This window comes from Fundulus heteroclitus, chromosome 15 (genome assembly GCF_011125445.2).
Source record: "Fundulus heteroclitus isolate FHET01 chromosome 15, MU-UCD_Fhet_4.1, whole genome shotgun sequence".
NCBI classification, from domain to species: domain Eukaryota; kingdom Metazoa; phylum Chordata; class Actinopteri; order Cyprinodontiformes; family Fundulidae; genus Fundulus; species Fundulus heteroclitus.
Genome location: NC_046375.1, coordinates 20,563,198 through 20,582,687, shown reverse-complemented (window position 1 = coordinate 20,582,687; position 19,490 = coordinate 20,563,198). Strand labels below are relative to the sequence as shown.

General features: G+C 43.0%; 1 protein-coding gene across 1 annotated transcript in view; it reads right to left on the bottom strand.

Annotated features, from left to right (window-relative positions):
- Window positions 1-1,150: 1,150 nt before the first annotated feature.
- Window positions 1,151-19,490, bottom strand: part of LOC105929071 (pleckstrin homology domain interacting protein) — a 52,141-nt gene continuing 33,801 nt past the window's right edge. The window contains exons 26-40 of the mRNA XM_012866679.3: window positions 19,262-19,386; window positions 18,885-18,967; window positions 18,684-18,795; window positions 13,022-13,086; window positions 12,609-12,764; window positions 10,826-10,946; window positions 10,609-10,734; window positions 10,366-10,441; window positions 9,122-9,184; window positions 8,818-8,970; window positions 8,539-8,691; window positions 8,235-8,440; window positions 7,909-8,144; window positions 7,239-7,382; window positions 1,151-6,865 (exon numbers count right to left, since the gene is read on the bottom strand). Of these exons, the coding sequence (XP_012722133.2) occupies window positions 6,165-6,865; window positions 7,239-7,382; window positions 7,909-8,144; window positions 8,235-8,440; window positions 8,539-8,691; window positions 8,818-8,970; window positions 9,122-9,184; window positions 10,366-10,441; window positions 10,609-10,734; window positions 10,826-10,946; window positions 12,609-12,764; window positions 13,022-13,086; window positions 18,684-18,795; window positions 18,885-18,967; window positions 19,262-19,386 (2,520 nt within the window). The 3' untranslated portion in view covers window positions 1,151-6,164. The remainder of the gene's footprint in view (window positions 6,866-7,238; window positions 7,383-7,908; window positions 8,145-8,234; window positions 8,441-8,538; window positions 8,692-8,817; window positions 8,971-9,121; window positions 9,185-10,365; window positions 10,442-10,608; window positions 10,735-10,825; window positions 10,947-12,608; window positions 12,765-13,021; window positions 13,087-18,683; window positions 18,796-18,884; window positions 18,968-19,261; window positions 19,387-19,490) is intronic.

The following is a 19,490-nucleotide window of genomic DNA, read 5'->3' as shown; positions in this document are numbered from 1 at the left end:
CAACCTTAAGAAGATGCTCATTTAATTTCCCAGTAGCACCTGCCCATAATACCAAAGCTATCAATACCTGCTCTAATGACTGGTGTGGCTGTGCTTGATTGACCATATACAGAAAAACAAACCAGCAATTTCTATATTTGACTTGTGTTTTCTGTAAAATTGCATGCCTAATATTCATTGTTCTAAAGCATCCCATTTAGCCCGAATGAATGGGAGACGCTGTTTTTATAAAGTCAACGGGTGAAAAACAGAAGCTCTGCCGTTGGTTCATGTCACACCTTTGCTACATCTAAAGAGCTCAATAAGGACCCTCTGAGGATGTGGTAGGCCAGAAGTGACACCTACAGGGTTAGGTAGGCCATCCTCATCAATGTGGGTCATGCCAGTGGCAACACAAAGCAGACAGCCCAGCGTACACCGCATACCGCTCTATTCCATGCATGCAGACCACCCACTCTACCAAACATGCCTAAAAGTCACAGGATTCAATACTATTTTACACATTTAAACCACCACGTACATTATTGCTTCCTCGGCCACGGGGGCGTTTTTTGTGGTGTCCATGGCTGCAGTTGGGCATTATTGGAGAGAGGCACTTAAGTCTGCTGGGTCATTGCAAAAATAAAGACTTCTGGTCCTCTGCTTTGTGCTTAGATGAATGGTTTGATTCGTCACGTCAATGACATAGGCTTCACTTTCTGTAGAGAGGGAGAAGAGTTCAACCCTAAGAAAACCATCCCCAGTCACGCATGGTGGTGGGAATGCTTGGTGCATCATCTTTTCAGAGAAACAATGATCCTCAACATTTAGCTAAAGTGGTGAAGAAATAGTTAGCTGAACAAATATTCAGTGTTTCGTAGGGGTCCAGTTAGAGTCCTGATCGGAATCTGTTGTAGCATCTGTGGAGGGAGCTCAAATTTAGGGTAATGGTTAGGAGGCCTTCCAACCTCAAAGACTTGGAGCTTACAGAAAAAAAACATTAAAGGGTTTGGTTGGTAATAGCCACTAAAGGCTTTTCTACTCATCACTGAAAAGATAATGAATCATTTTGGTCACACCATTTTGTGTTCAAAAGAAACTTTAGAAAAACTTTAGAAAAACAACAAAAATCTGCCTGGATTATGCCACAAAAGACACGAAGTAAACCGAATATGGAAACACAACTGTTTATTTACTTAAAATATCGGTATGAACTAACAGGACAGTAGTACTCCCCTACACATACATTCTAGCTTTATGCTTCTCTTTTTTTTTTTTTTGCATCACTTCCTTTTATATATAAAAAAAGTATCCAAACTAACAAAGACAACTTCATCAATAAATTCACATAAAAGAGACCCCCTCCCCCTTCTTCTCACTCCGTTATCTCCTACAGCGCCGTAAAACCTAAAGTTTAGAACGTCTCTTAATGCTTTCTGGTGGCTCCCATGCAGCCACTTCTCTCTCTCTCTGTCACACACACACACGCACACACACACACACACACACACAGGCGCTTCAGGCAGGCGCCACAAGCAGCACAACTCGGGCACACGTTTACAGAGGCTTCTAACTGAATGCCTGCATGTTCTGATGAAATCACGGATGCATCGGTGCAGCTGTACCGCTGAACCAGGGATTTACACCAAACGTCTGAAATGCAATAACATCGTGACGTTCAGCGTGTCGAGACGTGGGCACTGCTGGGACGCTTTAGGAGCTTAGACGGTGCTGGCTGGCTGACCCCCCCCCCGGTACCTCCAGGTGCAGAACCTCGGGTCGGTACATCAGTTATTCGGCGCGTACAGAGACGCGGGTAAATCTGTGGGCATCCCTGGTAAAGATGGATCAAAACCTTCAAGTTCAGCTTTTATTGCAGCAGTATAATCTCACACAGAACAACTTTAACAAAAAATACATTCTTTAATTTGCATACATGCATTTAGTAGGGAAGCAATCCCACTAGAAATAATTGGAATAAAAACAACAACGGTATCTTATTTGTAGGTATGGTGGAGGAGCTATGATGCTGCGGGCCTTATTCGTGTGCATATGCCCTGGGGACCTTGTTCGAGTTCATGGAAGTACCAGGACATCTGGAATAAAAACAAATCTGGTGGCTCGTGCCAGTAAACTGAAAAGAAGCCATGCCTGGGTCTTATATCAGGCGAATGTTTCTAAACGTTTGGCCCGTTCAACACAGAAACGGTTCACCCAGCATACACAGTCGACCTTCTCAGAACATCTCAGTGCCCCAGACCCAGATCCCATAGAAAACCAGAGAGGCGAGCTGAGGAGAAGACCTGGACTCTGGACCAGCTAGGGAGATCGCTCTCTGCGTCTGCTCCCCCTGCCCCCCCATACAGTGGATAAATATACTTGCTGATTTGTGACAAATTATCCAGTGTGAGATTATGCTACTGCTATAAAAAAAATAAGTACTAATTTATACATTTGTTTTAAACATCTTTAGCAGTGGTACCAACAGAATCCTATAATCGCCTGTCTACTGTACTAACGCGCGTTTGGATTAAAAAAAATGATCTAAAAAAGGTTCATGTGCACAGAAAGTGCTTGGAAACTAATGTTAGAAACAAAAGCCATGAACTTAAAGCCAACAAAATCCTGCAGTCAAAATAAATATTTGTTTTTATGGGTAAAGACTTAAACCTCAATCATAAAACTTTTTTTGTTTTGTTTTGTATCTCTTATGTCAAGAAAAACAGTCACTATAATTTTTTTTTTTTTGGCCGTTTCAGATCTAAAACAAACGTTTATATGGATATGGACCATTAATAAAAAAAGAAAAATCGGAATTATATCCTCAAACATATGTGTGGCGGCGCATAAAGCATCGTTCTGCTGCATCTCCGTGGAGCGACGCGTCGCTACGTCGTCTTGTATGGCAGGGACACGGGAGACAGGAAACACATCCGATATAAATGAACATCCACGGCGGAGACGATAAAGGTTAGTTAGGAAACACATTCAAAAGCCATGTACTAAAACTTCAGTGCCCACAGACAGAATTTGGCATTGACAAACCTATACTGAGCAAACAATGAGCAACAGGATATATGTCCAGTATTATGTGAGCTGTGAGATGGACCGGGTGCGTGTAGGTGCTAGCATCCGGTCGCTCCCACGACACGTGATGAAGCTTTGCAGGTTTTTGGCATTCGCTTGCTCTGTGCTGGGGGGGGGGAGGGGGTGATGCATCTGTAGAAACCCCAGTACCCATTGCCTGTATGGTAAAGAGAGAGTCCAATGTCAGAGCGTTGTTTTCTCGATAAACCCAAAGTCCAGTTCTCTGAGCCGGACGGTCAGCGGAACCGGGACGTCCCGGCGTCAAACGAAAGAAGGCCCCGGAAGGAAAAACGGAGGACTCAATATGCCAGAGTAGCAAAGGCACACGATCAGAAAGGTGAAGTCGTTCTTCCATCACAAAAAGTTCAATCATACTTTCATACCACCCCCCCCCCCTTCCAAATAATAACAAAGTGCTAGAACATGCGAGACAGGTTTGCATGTGAAATGTGATACAGTCCCCATAGAAGCATCTCAACATTTTCAAAAGGTTTACCTCAGGAATACAAACAGTCCCCACCCAAGACCGCGCAGATCAGCGGCCGCTGGGGAGCGCATCTCAAACCAATCACCTCCCCCCTGGACCTCCGGGATGAACAGACGGTTTATTTAGAGAACGCCTCGACGTGATCTGTGATGGGTTTACGTCAACGGCTTCCTTCTTCTCAGATGCTCTAAACCCGGTTCTTTGACAGCTTTCCCCAATGATCAAACTGTCTGCCACTGTTTGTACGCTCCAAGTAAAGCCCGCGCTCGCTTCGGTCATATAAACACACACACACACACACACACACACACACACACACACACACACACACACACACACCTTCTGTTGCACATATGTTGCCAGACAGACGTTTGCATCCACTCACGATGGGCATGAATGACTCTGTGTTCAATGATGCATTTAAACCATTTTTTTTTTCAGGGTGGGCTGATAAAACAGCAAACATACGATTTCAGTGGCTAAAAACAAACGTTGGGTGCACAGGTTTCCTTTTACTGTCGCTCTTATGCGTAGTTCGTAACATTTTGATGGGGAACTTCTCTCAAGCCTGCTTTTAGCCATTCCAAAAGCACTTTTGGTTTCTTTGTGGGTCCATGGTTCTGCTGGAGCAAGTCCTAGGTCCAACTGTACAGTTCAAAATTTTCATACCCCTGGTAGATTTAGGATGAATCTAATCTTGTAGTTTTGCCACCATGTTTCTTTTGATTGGAGCGTTTTTTGAGTTACCCGACCAGACATGAATTTGTGGAAGTGAGCTAAAGACTGGGGTGGTGACAAGGACGTCCTCCAACTTTAAAAACGTTGGAGCCCTTTCCGAGTTTTACGGACAACGTACAGAAGACGTTTCTGTAGCAGGAAATTCAAAATCAATTCAAATCCAACTCTACTAAAAGGTCTGGTCAAACATCCAGCCAGAATTACGTCACAATGTTGGCGTTAGCTGCAAAAGCGCCGCAGTCGAATATTAGCAATCTAAGGCACATCGGTCCAAATATTACTGAAGCCACCTGCTTTAACACAATAAAAGGTTCCATCAGCTGATAGTGAAGCAACCAAATAAACCGGTTAGTCCTCCTCCATTACTCCACCAAAGCTGTTTGAGGCTAATAACACACGTTGTGGTGGAGCCAGACTGGAGCTGCCCATAAGAGCAGAAACAAGTAGGAACCCTGCTGCTGATCACTGCAGCAAATACAATGCAAAATGACCAGAAAGGCAGAACTTGCATATGACTGCAATGCTTTTCCCTGCAATGTCTTCTCACTGAAACGTGCTATACAAGTAAATTTGCCTTGTTGGTTTTGTCCGAATTAAGAAAGTTTTAGTTAAGTTAGTCATATTGTAAAATTAATCACTTCTTGCTCTTAACCCTGCGTCTTAAAAAAAACAAAAACTATTGCTTCTGTGTGATACGAAAATCGTATCGAGTATTTTTCTTTGTATCGGTATAAGGTTGAACATTTTAGAATAATATCAACCCTTGTCGGGGTATATGTAAATATTTGAGCTAGTATGTATAACTTTGAAGCTGTGTAGACTAGAGAGACCCCCACAAAAAAAAAAAAAAAAAAACAAGTGAAATTGTGCACCAAATTCTTGAACTTGTCATCATTTCTCAGTTCAAATGCTTCATAAAAGCCCCAAATTAAGATAACATTCATCCCAGTGATGATTGGGTGCAAACGTATGTCCGGAACGGTACCTGCTACATCCAGAACTCCAGTTTGAAGACAAACATGCACATGTGGAAGCTTCGCGCACACACACACACACACACACACACACACACACACACTCACACACACCTTACACGTAAAGGCACAAGGTATTGCTAATGCAGAGGACGCATTCAGGCATGATATAAAGACGCACGAATGACTCCTTTCACTCATACATCGTTTTTATCCGCCTCACAGTAGAAAAACAGCTTTCAGGAAGAAAAGATGCTTCCTCTTTCTAATTATCATGCAGAACAGAACAAAAAAACAACAACAAAAAAACAACACATTAACAGTACACTAAATGTACCGACGTTCAGTACCAACAAAGGTATGCCATTTGGTATTTTAGCACAGACAGACACGCTCAGCTCAGCCTATGTGTAAGACTTCCAAATCAGAGGGATGATCACATCAAGTTTTAGAAAGAGAAATGAAGAGGTTGTAGAAAAAAAACAGAAAGGATGAAGTTAGGGGGAGAATAGGCCAGCTGTCTGTGTGAGTCTGACCAATGACTTTTTGGCCCAATCTGACTCCAAACCGTGTTTAAGGTCAGGCAGAGGAGAGATTCGCCGGACAAAGTGAGAAACGCCGCCTTCACAGAGACAGATTCTGTGTGCTCCTGTGGGATCCAACATGGATCAATAGAATAGGAGGTGTGGGAGCATATGAACATGCAGTTCTGAAGTGCTTAGTGGCCAGAGAGGAAGGTGGGGTCACTGACGGGAAGGGGAACAGGGAACGGCAGAGTTTTCTCTCCGCAGTCTCCGCCTACTGCTGCTGGGAGACTCCGCTCCGTCCAACGCCTCCGGTCTGAAGCCCCCGCCAGGATCCCTCGGCCCTCTGAGCACTCGAGCTTGCGCACATGTTCTCTACCAGCCTATGAGATTGGCTTTGGCCTTTTCTGTCAGTTTGCGCACGCGGCCCTTTGAGGACGTCCCGAAGGTGATTGATGAGTCCTCGAACAGCAACTGCCTCTGCTCCTCCTCGGAGTCCTCCTCCATGTACCAGGCCGAGCGCCTGCCCTGGTTGCGCGTGCGCATGGCCCCCTCCACCTCCTCCTCCTTCGGAGACTCTCTCTGACCGCATCGCTGAGAGGCAGTCTGAACGGGAGGCGTGGCCTCTTCGTTGGTTCTCCTGCTGCTCCTTCTCAGCGGAGAGGGCTCGGGAGATTCAGCGGGAGGAACGGATTCCGGAGGTTTTACTATCCGGGGTCGGCCTCGTCGTCTGGGCGTCGATGCCGCGCCGGAGTCTGACGGCGCCGAGGTCTCCGGGGCGGAAGATGTACCGCCCTCGTCCCCCGTGGAGTGGTCCAGCTCGTCTTCAGGAGTGGAGCTCCTACGACTGCCGCTCCGTCTCGTCTCCTCCCGTTCCTGCTTGCTCTTTTTGCCCTTCTTCTTGCCAGGCGGGCGACCTCTGGGTCGTGAGGGGCTGGCCGGCGCCGGGACCTCGGGAGGACTCACCGGCGAGTCCAGTCTGGACCTGCGGCCCCTCCTTCCGACGCCGAGGGTCACGTGACTGCCGTGGCCGTTCAGATGGGCCGTGTTTTGAGTCGAGGGGTTGGAAGGAGAACCTTGGGTGGAAAAGGATTGACAGGAAGTAGAGAATTTACGGTTTACCCTGTAGCTTCAGCTTTTAAACTAGTTTTACACTGCAAACAGGGAACTAAAAGTAAGTAAAACTGTCTATTTTTCATTGATTTGAACAGGTAAATAAGACAATTTGCCAATGGGATTAGTAGTTCTACCCCTAAAATAAGATATTTAGATATTCTGCACTTGAAATAAGATGATGAAAATGAATTATTCCTACTTTAAGTGCAAAAATCTTATTCCTTTGGCAAATAATCTTGTTTACCTGCTCAAATCAAGAGAAAATGCACTCATTTCAAGAATAATTAACCTAATTTTAGTTCCATTTTTGCAGTGTATGTTGAAAACACTAACCGGGCGTGAGCCGCACAGGCGTCCTGAGTTTCCGACGAGTGCTTCCGCCGCTACTCTCTGCTGGTGGAGGGGGGGTGGCCTTTTCAGGAGCAGGTGGCGTTGAAGCTCGCACCGAGTTATGGGCCCGCAGTGAGCGAGACGATTCTGAGGATGAACAGCAGATGCAACAAAAACAGGCTAACTGCTTAACATGACCATATAAACCGCTTTAACATTTTGGATAATTTTTTTGCTTGTATTCTGTGACAAACTGCAAACAAAACTTCTAATGGCTTTTGTTGAGCAACAATTTTCTTTTTGCCCCTCCTTCATAAATGCCAGAGTCCACAACTATTACTTGTCCTGTCAAGTATTTAGTTGTGGATTCTCCCCTCTGGAGGAGCTGCAGAGTTGCAGGTCTCAGAGCAACCCAAGGCCTATTGGCTGCTTCTCTGATTAATGCTCTCACATCCAGCCAGCCAGTCAGCCGTACACATGAAAACACCTTATTATTATGTCTAAAAGAAAATTTGCAAAACCAACGTATTTTTCTTCTACCGCTTTACTTTTAATTGCAACATCAAAACTACGGGAAACTATAAAGACAATGACAAGGCACTATTTAAAATTGTCCTTAAAATCCTAACAGGTGTTCCGAGCGTTGGGACTCCTTGGGGGGAATTAATCTCACCTCCTGTGCCTGCTGTGCTGTTAGTGATATTATTGGATGAAGGAGATGAGGGGTGTGCAATGTGGCGTGCAGAGCTACGCGTGCGTCCTGCAGCAGGGCTGTCCACTTTCCCGTTGACCAGCTGAGGCGTCTGTTTCACAGGGACGTGCTGTCTGAGGGACGGCGGCCGTGAAGGAGCTGGGGACGGCTCCCTCTTGGCGGTCACCCTGGACGACACGCGTCTTTTCCTCTCCGGGCTGCGAGCAGATGGAGAGGAGAGTACGCATCTTCCTCGGTTCAGGTTTGGTTAGCAAGAATTAAAAGTTAATAGAGAGATCTTTTCGTACCTGGATGCATTGCTGCTTGTGGGCGACTCGCTCCTCCTCCTCTTGGCCGTGTGCCGCGTTGGTCTGTCTGCAGTGTGCCGTGTCTGCCTGTCCGTCCCTCGTCTGGTCAGTTTATCCGTCATGCCGTGGATCGCTTTGTAATCAGATAGGATGGCGCTGATATGCTCCTCAAACAGCGCGGAAAGCCTCAGACTCATGCTGTATATCTGCAAATTCAGAAAGAACAAAAGAAACAGAAATCTGTCATATAAACACAAGGAGGAAAGCGCTGGTTAGACTTGTCTTTTGGTCAGGTGATTCTCACCCGCGACTTTTTACTGGGGGTGTAAGCTTTGGAGTTGCTGAAAATAAGCCGGACATCCTTGGAGAGCTCAATGGGAGACGAGTAATTTCCCTCTGTCAGCTTTTTCCGAACGGTGCCAAAGTCCATTGGAGAGTCAACTATTTGCAGGTAGTCCTTCCAGACGCAGACGGAAGGTGAAAAGGAAGAGAAAGAACAAAGGCAAATTTAAAATGTTAGCAGCAGGACTCGAGCGGCATGTAGTACCCGGGCTTAATCTAAGGAATTTCGATTCATTTGTACCGGATACTCTAGCAGGTCCACAGGTTCTCTAAAGGGCTCCGAGTCTTCACACTGGAAGATAAGGTCCAGTAGCTCCTTACAGCGTCCTTTCCAGGCATGAGGATCGTAAGAACGAGGGCGGGTCCGTAGCTGCCGCTGCATGGGCTGACGTCCCTGCACAGTAAATCCAAAGTTAATATCAGGCATCATGATAGCGATCTGCCTCCTCTATAGCTCTTTACAGTTAAATTACAGCCGTTTTGTTTTCCCCTCATGAGCGGCCAACACAGATAAATAGAAACATAATGGCTATTAGTCATGTTACCTTATGGTTTCGGGTTGATGTTCCTGGAGTATTGACGTCTTCATCATCCTCCTCCTCATCATCCTACACAGGAAAAAAAAAAAATGACAGAGGACCAATCATCAGTTGTCCCGCAGCTGACTGCAGTTATGTTTCAAATATTTCAAGTTTGTAATTTGTGGAACTAATTTTCATTTCTTAAACCAAGAAAACTATTTACAACAAAATGATTATGCTTATCAAACTGTTACTGAACATGTAGATCCTGTGTGTAATCAGAAATGTAGTTCTAAATATATAACATATCCAATTAACTGTGTCTTTAAACAAGAAACATGTACTGTAGTGAAGTGAGATGTGGACATTTTGTCATGTCCTTTATTATTTGTGGACTGAATGCAAGGTTGTAACAGACGCATGTATACTGGACTCTGAATGGGCCATTCTAGCTAACGACTGCGTCTAAATCTGTCCGTTGTAGCACCGGCTTTATTTTTGGGGTCATTATCCTGCTGGAAGTTTAACATCCGCCTTAAAACTCAAGTGTTCGGCAGCCTCTAACAGGTTTTCCTCCAGAACTGTTCACTACGTGGATCCAGCTATCCTCCAATAGACTCTGAATGGCTTCCCAGTCCCAGCAGGAGAAAAACATCCCCACAACATGATGCAGCCACCGCCATGTTAGACAGGGCAATTTGCAAGAATGACAAAATTCAAAAATATTTGGCCCAATCTGACTCGGGCATGTGCTGTGTGCCGTTTCCCGTAGTTGCTTTGTAGAAAACATTCTGCAGGACACCTGATGCCTTTCTTTTAACAAAGAAAGGCATCAGATCTCTTGTTTTGGCAGGGCTGATTTTATGCTACAATCTTTTTGATTCTAGGTGATGGATGGAACAGTGGTGATATAAAAACTAGCTTGGCTTTATTCGTCTCCTCAACTTTTTTTTCTTCCTCAACCTGTCGGCCATGTTTTTTGATCTTCATGATGCTGTTGGATGACTAACATCCAACAACAAACCTGAGGCCTTCTCAGATCAGCTGCATTTGGTTGCCCTGGACTTCAATGGAGTAAAAGGGACTCAACATGTGCACGTCTACCTTTTCTGATTTTTATTTTTAAATCACATGTAGTTTAACAAGTATATGCTACTATGTGTTGGTCTGTCACATTTAACTGTAATAAAATACTTTGAGGTTTGTAGTTGTAATATGGCATAAAGTTCAAGGTATAGTTTAGTATCTATAATATTATGCAAACACACCTCGTCTTCCGAGTCAGAGAAGGTGGCCTTCTTCATGGTTTTATATAGAGGCTTGAGATCTGTGAGACTTTGGTCCCTACAGTAGAGAGACACAGAGAGGTCAAAAATGAATGACAGGAGTCAGAAAGGTTAAGAATTCAAATGAAAGCACAACAAGTTTCCATTTCACTTTAGATAAATATCAAACATAATGGACCAATCACACTATGAATATGATCTAATGATGCTTTAACTTCTACGTACTTAATGAACGCCAGCATGAGGTCAGAGACAAACTTGGCGGTCGTGACGATGAACGATCCGGGCTCGTTGAACGTCTGTGCGTTGTGCTCTATGTAACGCACCTCCCACATTAAAGAGGAAAGACGCCTGTGGTAATAATAATAATAATAATTAGGTTTGGTTACAAACGTGCCCTCACGTTTTTAGACTGCCCCTAGCACAGCCTCAGGTCACTCACCTGTAGAAGCGATTCACCAGCCTTTCACGTATGGTGCTGAGATCAGTGACGTAGGCCACGACTGTGCAGTATGTCGGGTACGCCTGTAAATCTACCGGGAAGGCAAATGGTGCCGCCACGTCTGGAAGAGGCCGATTTGTTAGACAGTGGAAAGAGAAATAATGAAAATGGGTTAGTGTTGAGGTATTTTAGCTGAAAACAGGAAAAGGACGGAAACAACTGTCTTATGCTTAAACAGAAAAAAACACAAAGTTGTATGTTTATTTAAAGTAGGGCTGAACAATTAATCGCATTTTCAATATAATCGCGATTTAAAAAAACGCAATTTCCAAATCGCAGAGGTCTACAATTTTTGGCTATGTAACAATTAGGGAATTAGACACGTCCATTAGGTGTTGGTAAAATGTTTAAAGTGGGTTTGCTCCATATGGAAGGGAAGACAATTGCAGCAGTGAGATAATCTAATTTTATTACTTGTTTTAGAGTTTATATAATCATTCATAGCATTAAGTACAGGTCAATCAGTTTAATACATAGACTTGCTTGTTGGTTGGACTTTATGTTCAACAAGGATTGATCAATTAAAAGCTGTTCTCTTGAATAATATTCTGATCAATAGAAATATTAAAAGTTCTTGTTTTAAATAGTCCTTGATTACAAACATCTTTATTTAGACGCCATTTTTGTTGCTTGTGGTTAACGCAGAGAAAAGTCAAAATTGCAATTTTGGTTGAAATATATTGTAGCCAGAGCGCAATCATTTCTGCTCTGAGTTTAGATGCTGCGGGTCTTTTAGCAACTAATCTGCACAGCGAGGAAACAAAATGATTTGTTGTTTGTATATGTTTAAAAAGACATGATAAATTAAACTGGAAAAAGAAAATCGCATTAAATCGCAATATTAAGAAAAAAAATCGCAATTAGATTATTTTCCAAAATCGTTCAGCCCTAATTTAAAGTACTCAAAGTTAAGATTTAATTTATTTATTTAACCAACAAATAAAACTTGTGAATTCTTACTTCTAAAAGTTTTCCTGATTTTGCAGCACAAAACATACATCTACTTAGCCCTAGTGTAAAGAGCCATGTTGCCTACAGTCCACTTGAATTAAACTGATAAAGATCTGCTGTAGGAAATATGTTGTCATCGTTAAAGAAACGGCTTTTTATGTCTATTTTGGGGTTTGTAAAAAATAGGGCGGATGGGATGTTGATATTTGTTGGTAATGATGTAAAATAGTTTCCAACATAATGAAAAAATATTGATTTAAAATTAAATACTACAGCCACTTTTAGCATCATTCTGTTGTGAAAATTAAAAGCAATTAAATTTAAATTGAAAAAATAGCTAAAACCTGCATATATTATCATTATTACATTTAAATACCTTAATAAAAATATTATTTGTAGCCAAAGTTATTAAGAGCCACTGTGGAAGGTCCAAAGAGCCCCATGTTGCAGACCCCTGATCTAGCCGAATAAATAAGATGGATTATGTGACTGTGTGTGGTCTAGCCATTAACGTCCACCAGGGGGAGCCCTCAGACTAGCAGCCCATCAAAGTTTGCGTCTGGTATGACGTCACATCACTTTACTGGAATAAAAACCAGCAGCTCAGTGTTTAGCTCAGCGTGTTCCCAGCCTTTTCACTTCTAACCGATCGTCATGCTGATGAGCTCAGAATGATGATGGGAAAGAAAAGCTGCTGCTCCTTTACTAGAAACCAGTCTGTGGCTCAACTTTACATATCCGTGCCTTTTAAAGGGAATCGATTACATCATACCGAGTGTACAGAGCTGGTCAATGGCTTTGATGATGCGTTCGCACTCCTCTGCGCGCGTACGGCAGCCCCATTCACCATCCTGAGGGACGTACAGCAAATCTTTCTGCTCGTCTTCTGTCAGCGGGACGCTCGTGCCCAACTCATCAGGAAACATGGCTTGTGAAGGGATAAATAAAAAAAGAAAAGAAAGAAAAGGATATGAACAGACTTAATATTCGCACACCAGGGACGGTGCATGGTGTAGTGGTAGAACAGATTTTTGTCCTCGACAGGGACTTCTGCCGTTGAAATACCAACAGCATCTTTGCTGTCCTGTCTGACAGCTGAATAACAGGCTAGTAATGACACAATACCTGAGAAAAAATCACCAAATTAAAGATATGCACACACCATAAAGTATGTTAGACACATACCTTCGTCAGGGATGGGCTCCATGTCCCACGGGCTCATCTTCTCTGTGTCTCCATTATCCCAGCTGCTTGGGAAACATCAGGGATCAGTCCATTAGATTCTGCTTTCATTTAATCATTGCCATTTTTGTTGGCATGTATTATTGCATTTTCTAATAGGGTTTTTCAAAACAAGCGAGTACAGTGCGGTGGAAAGGTTCTCTCTCCAAACCGGTTTCTTCTGTTTTTGCTTTTCTGCAGCATTTAGAGCAGTGTGAAAAAGTGCTCCTTCCCCGACTTCCTATTTGTTTGTATGTTTGTCACACTTAAGTGTTTCAGACACAAATTTAAATATTAGTTAAAGACAACACAAGTAAACACAAAAAAGTTGTTTTAAATGTGGGGTTTTATTATTAAGGGGGAAAAAATCCAAACCTACACTCCCCTTGTTAAATCATAACTGTGCTTTATCACTCCTGAGTTCACCTTCTCTGGCCTCACCCAGACCTGATTACTGCCACACCCGTTCTCAATCAAGAAATCACTTAAACGGGACCTGCCTGACGAAGTGAAGTCCACCAAAAGATCCTCAATGGCTACAAAGCCATTTCTAAAGCTTCAGGACTCCAGGGAACCACAGTGAAAGCAGTCATCCACAAATGGAGAAAACATGGAACAGTGGTGAACCTTCCCAGGAGTGGCTGGCCGACCAAAATTACCCCAAGAGCGCAGCAACGACTCAAGACCAAGAGGTCACAAAAGATCCCACAACAACAGCCAAAGAACTGCAGGCCTGACTTGCCTCAGTTAAGGTCAGAGTTCATGCCTCCACCATCAGAAAGAGACGGGGCCAAAATGGCCTGTGTGGTAGAGGTCCAAGAGGAAACCACTGCTGAGTGAAAAGGACGTTAAGGGTCATCTCAGTCTTTCCAGAACACATTTTGATAATCCTCAAGACTTTTGGGAAAATATTCTGTGGACTGATGAGACAAAACTTTTTGCTTTTCAGAAGGTGTTCTGTTAGCTGTGATATCATCCAGGGAAGACAGATGATCCGCTATTACCATATAACATAGAAAGGATTCCTAGATCAATGTGTGCTTCTATGCTTTTTTCTCTCTTGTGTCTCTGCTCTGTCTTCTCTAACCTCCAGTGGGTCGAGGCAGATGACCGTTCACACTGAGCCTGGTTCTGTTGGAGGTTTTTCCTCCCTGTTAAAGGAGAGTTTTCCTCTCCACTGTCGCTTCATGCTTGCTCAGTATGAGGGATTGCTGCAAAGCTATCGACAATGCAGACGACTCTCCCTGTGGCTCTACGCTTCTCCAGGAGTGAATGCTGCTTGTCAAGACTTGATGCAGTCTACTGTGTTTACTTAGATAGAAATTTTTTTGACCAATCTGTCTGTGTGACTTGATTGAATTTGACTTTGTAAAGTGCCTTGAGATGACATGTGAATTGGCGCTATATCAATAAGACTGAATTGAACACCGTATTTCAGAACAAGAAGATCATAGCATTACTGTTGGTAATCCTGCTCAGGAACAGTTTGTGTTATACTGGATAAAATGGTCCGTCCTTCCATCCTGACAGTAGTCAATACAAAAAAAGGAGGTTAAAAATGTTGATCTCTGTGGAAGCTGCAGATTTGTAAAAACTCTAACCAATCAGTCATTCACACCGACGGGCAGGGATTTGTCAGAGTTTTGGTTCTGCCGTCACCCCTCTCTGTCCCTCTGGTTCCTGGGGTATCACCTTATCTATTGGCTGTTCCATATGCCAATCATTGACGTGTTCACGTAACACCAGTGTGCGTGCATGTTACTTGTTAGGTTCAGTTTGCTGGCTGTGCATGGGCACTTCTAGTGTTTATGTATCTGGTTAGCTTAGCGGTTAGTCGTTCAGCGTGGCGCCGCTGCTCTCACCGTATACTTTGCAAATGACGGAGAGTCACATGAAGCAAACCACGTACAAGTTTGTGAGAAGAAGAGGAAGACCTCAGTAGTAAGAAGTAACACCAGAGTGGATTTGGGAGATTTTTTTTTCATGTGATCCCCCTGAGGAGTGGAAGAGCAGGTGAGACGGTCCTGCACATGCGTAGTTATTAAAAAAAAAAGGGAACTTTAGTAAGCTTCTGGGAAAAATTGCCAACTCTACTTTTAAAATCTGCATTTTGTGTAGACTTCTGCTGTTTTTGAATAATATAATATAATATAATGCAAAGCTGAGTGAATATAAACAGTTTTCAAATGAGGAGTTCAGATTTCATTTAATAAATGGTTGTGCCACCCTTGACAGTAACAGCTGCCATCAGGAGTTTGTGATGACTGGAAATCAGTGTTTTCCATCGCTGTGGAGCAACGTTTGGCCCACTCTTTTCACAGTTGCTCTAATTTAGTCACATCAGAGGGTTTGCAAGCATAAACAGTCTGTTTAAGGCCATTAAGTAACTCAATCAGGCTTTGACTTGGCAACTCAGAGTTGCTTTTATTTCTTCTGCCATTCAGAGGTGGATCTGACGTGTTCTGGGTCAGTGTCCTGCGTATAAGCCAGATGTGCCAGGGTTTAAGATCACAGACCTCTACCCTTTATCATGGAAATCATCACTTAGAAACAGCATCTTGTATTTCCTCCCATTTTTGTCTTATATCGACGATCTGAAACACCCAGGTAAGTCAAAAAAGCAAAACCATATCAAAGTCAGAATAAAAATTAGCTTTTCACGGCGACGCATTAAGCACTTCACTGCGTTTCGTTCTCACACCAGTTCAACGTCGAATTTCAACATCAGTAAATCTGCGACTCATTGTTTTCTCAGTCTTCAGCTCTCTTCTTATTTAACACAAGGGGTGCAGTATAAATCGTCTCCAGCAAGAAATGTTGTTAAATCATGAGTTTTCATCAGTTTTTAAGGGAATAAAACACTTTCTTAGGAGTGGTTGACAGCATTTCCTGCAGGTACATTCAAGCGTAACCATCTCCACAAAGAGGAGACTTTTTCTCCATCTGATTCTTCCACAACCTCTGTGCCCTGAGTCGGTGTCAGTAGTTATGTTTACATGCACAAAATTTCACAATCGGATTGAAATGTATTCAGATTAAAAAAACAAACAAATAACCGGGTAGTACCGTTTATATGGCCACACAATCAATTAATCTGATCATAATGTGCGTTTATATGCACCTGGCTTTATTCTGAACAGAACCACTCTGACATCCCTAAAAAAACAACAACAACCACAACAACAGCAGCACAGAAGTACTTCCGTCTTTGCTAAACAACAAAAAATAGAAAACAAAGAAATATTATACAAGTTAGTTTTTCTTCCAAGCGCCCAGGCTGGACTTGCACCAGCTTCTAATTATGGTTGAAACGTTACTGAATAAATAATAATTTTTATTGTATTGGGAACGCTGGCAGTTTTGTTTCCCATAGACGTTCTATACGTAATGATGTCCATGTTTCCGACACTCAATGTGGAAATACGTCACATTTACGTCGAGCACACATAGGCACATGGGTCAGTTCACCACAGTAGGAATAACTTGAGCTTGACAAGCATTTAACATTGATCAGATTATCATTATTAAACCACCCGTTTCACATGGAATACAATTTCTTTCTAATCTGATCACAATATTCCGATTGGCTTGTCTACATGATGCATTTTTACTTCAATCGGCTGTTTATTCCGATTACTTTTGTCCATGTAAACGTAGGTAGTCTCTTCGTAGTTATGCAAATCGAGATGGTGGTCAGGTAAATGAAAATACTTTTCTGCTAGTTTTTTTTTTTGACACCTTTAGTTTCAACATTTTCATGTCTGAGTCCTAAGAGTGCTGCAAATATCCGCTGACTGACAATCTTCACCTCTGAATCTAAAAACAGATCATTTCACACCTCCCACTCCTTCCTTTTCTTCAGTTGCCAGCATTTATGAATCTGTTTAATTTATTTGAGTCTTGTTTTTGTACATTTTTGCAGCTTTCCCTATTTCTAAAAAAACATATTTTATTTGTTCTCTTGCTACGCTACATGGCAACATGGTCTGACTAGAAGGTAATGTACAGTGCCTTCTAAAAATATCCAGACACCTTGAATTTTTTTTCACATTTTGTCACATTATAACCACAAACTTAAATGTATTATTTTGGGGGTTTATATAATAGACCAACACCAAGGCAATGAAAAGCTTTTCACATTTGTATAAAAATCTGTAAAGTGTAGCATTTATTTGCTTTCACCCCCCAAGTGAACAGTTGGGTGTTGATGCTTGATACTTTGCACCAAAACATTCGCTGATGTAACTGCAGTGAACGGTGGTTCTACAGTCTGGATGCTAAATTTTTTGCGCCTGTGAAAATCAATTTTCAAGTCTCACCCCAAAATCGCCTTTTGATTTCAGTCTGGACTTTGACTAGGCCATTCTAACCCATGGATATGCTTTAACCATTCCACTGCAGTTTTGGCTGTAAGTTAGGGGGATATTCTCCTGCTTGAGGTGAATGTTTGCCCCAGTCTCAACTATTTTACTCCTTCAAACGGGTTTTCTTCCATGGTTCCCATGTATTCCCTGTATCTCTGGGACATCTATGTCCCAGAGCTTTTCTATTGGATTTAGTGCAGGGGAAAATTGAGTCTAGTCAATGATATGAATTCCTTCATTCGCCAAGAAATGCTTGCATACTTTTGCTACATGAGGCCGGGCATTATGATGCACCAGGGGGAACCCAGAGCCCAGACAACCAGCTTAGGGTTTAACAATGAATCTCAGGACTTCATCAGTCAATGTGCCATTGTTCTGTAGAGGTCGGTGTGTCCCTCCATGGATGTGCCTCCCCAGACCAACACTGACCCACCACCAAACAATGTTGCAGGCAGCGTAATATTCACCACAACTTCTCCAGATCCTTTCATGTCATGTCACCTGAGCTCAGATTACACCGGCACTCATCTGTTAAAAGAACAGGGTGCCAATGCCGGACCTGCCAATTCTGGTGTTCTCTAGCATCTGACAGTGGAGCTCCACATTGCCAGTCAGTGAGCACAGGGCCAACTACAGGGCGTTGAACCCCCATGCCATCCACATGAAGTTTGTGTCTAATGGTTGGGTCAGAGACATTCCAACCAGCTCTGCTATGGTCCATATTTATGTGCCACCCTGGTAGGGTTGGGCTGCCTGTGCAACCTTTGTAGGGTCCAGGTATCACCTCGTAGTACCAGCAGTGACACTGACCCTGGGCAAATGCAAAACTAGTGCTAAACAGTCATAAAACATGAGGTGGGAGAAATGTCTGCATCCTCCACCTGCAGAACCGTTCCTGTTTTGGGGTCATCTCATTGTTGCCCTTTTAGTGCACCTGCTGTTAATTTCATTACCACCAAAATGATGTTTAACAACTACTAAACTAACCAGATCAACACTCCAGAAGTTTAACTGACTAAGTTTGACTGATTGGTATACTCCTTTAATTTTTTTTTAGCAGTGTATTTATAAAAAAAAAAAAAAAAAAAAAAAAAAAATAATTGAATTTAATTTGTATAAAGTGACAAAACGTAACCTTTCTTGCTAATTAATGTATTTAGAACAGATTAGCCAGAGCAAAAGGAGATGTGCTGGAAAAAAATCTTGTGTACATTTAATAGCAACCCAACTGAATAGTGAACAGAAGCATGTTGCAGTCATACCAGACGTTGTAGCACTGGAACAAGCTGTCAGGATACTGGGGCTGGTAGGGCTCCTGACTCTCAATGGTCCCAAACCACCAGGCGTCGTCTATCACCGACCGAAACCTGTCTCCTGTGAGCACAACGGGTGTTTAGGACTGTATCAACCAAGTATCAGACTTCATGGGCCTCCATGCGCAGTAAAGAGTAAACGTTTCTGACCTATAGTCCACTGCCGTCTTCGAGCGTTGTCAAACTGCTGCCGCAACACCAGGAAGTCAATTACATCAGGCATGTCATGGTACCTGCGAGGAATGTATCGGTTCAAACCAAGACTTACAGATATGATATTTAAACGCAAGGGTCAGAAACACTAATTTCCCATGGCGGTTCTCATTTACGTTTTGGTTTCAGTAGCAGTTTGAAAAAATGCTGCACCGCCTATCTAACATCAAAAAGCTACGTTTTACCCCACCCAAATAAATACAAACACCATCACTTAAACTTCAAAAGCTGAGAAATTAATGATTGACCAAATGTCCCTCTTTCTCCAGCACGCCAACCTGTTAGTTTATTATAACATGCAGTGAAACGCTTACTTCATGGAGAAGGAGCCTCCCGTCAGCTTTCCTGTGTCGGGGTCCAGAAAGGCGAGCTTGAGGCAGCAGAGTGTGGGCAAACCCACCTCGTACTTGATGCCGACTATCTTCATCAATTCCTGCTCCTGAATGGTACAGGAACATCCCCAGAGGAGAAAAAAAAAGCACAAATCAACACAAATTCTCTCAAAAAGATTAAACGCCTAACCTGACATCCCACTGGTTAAAG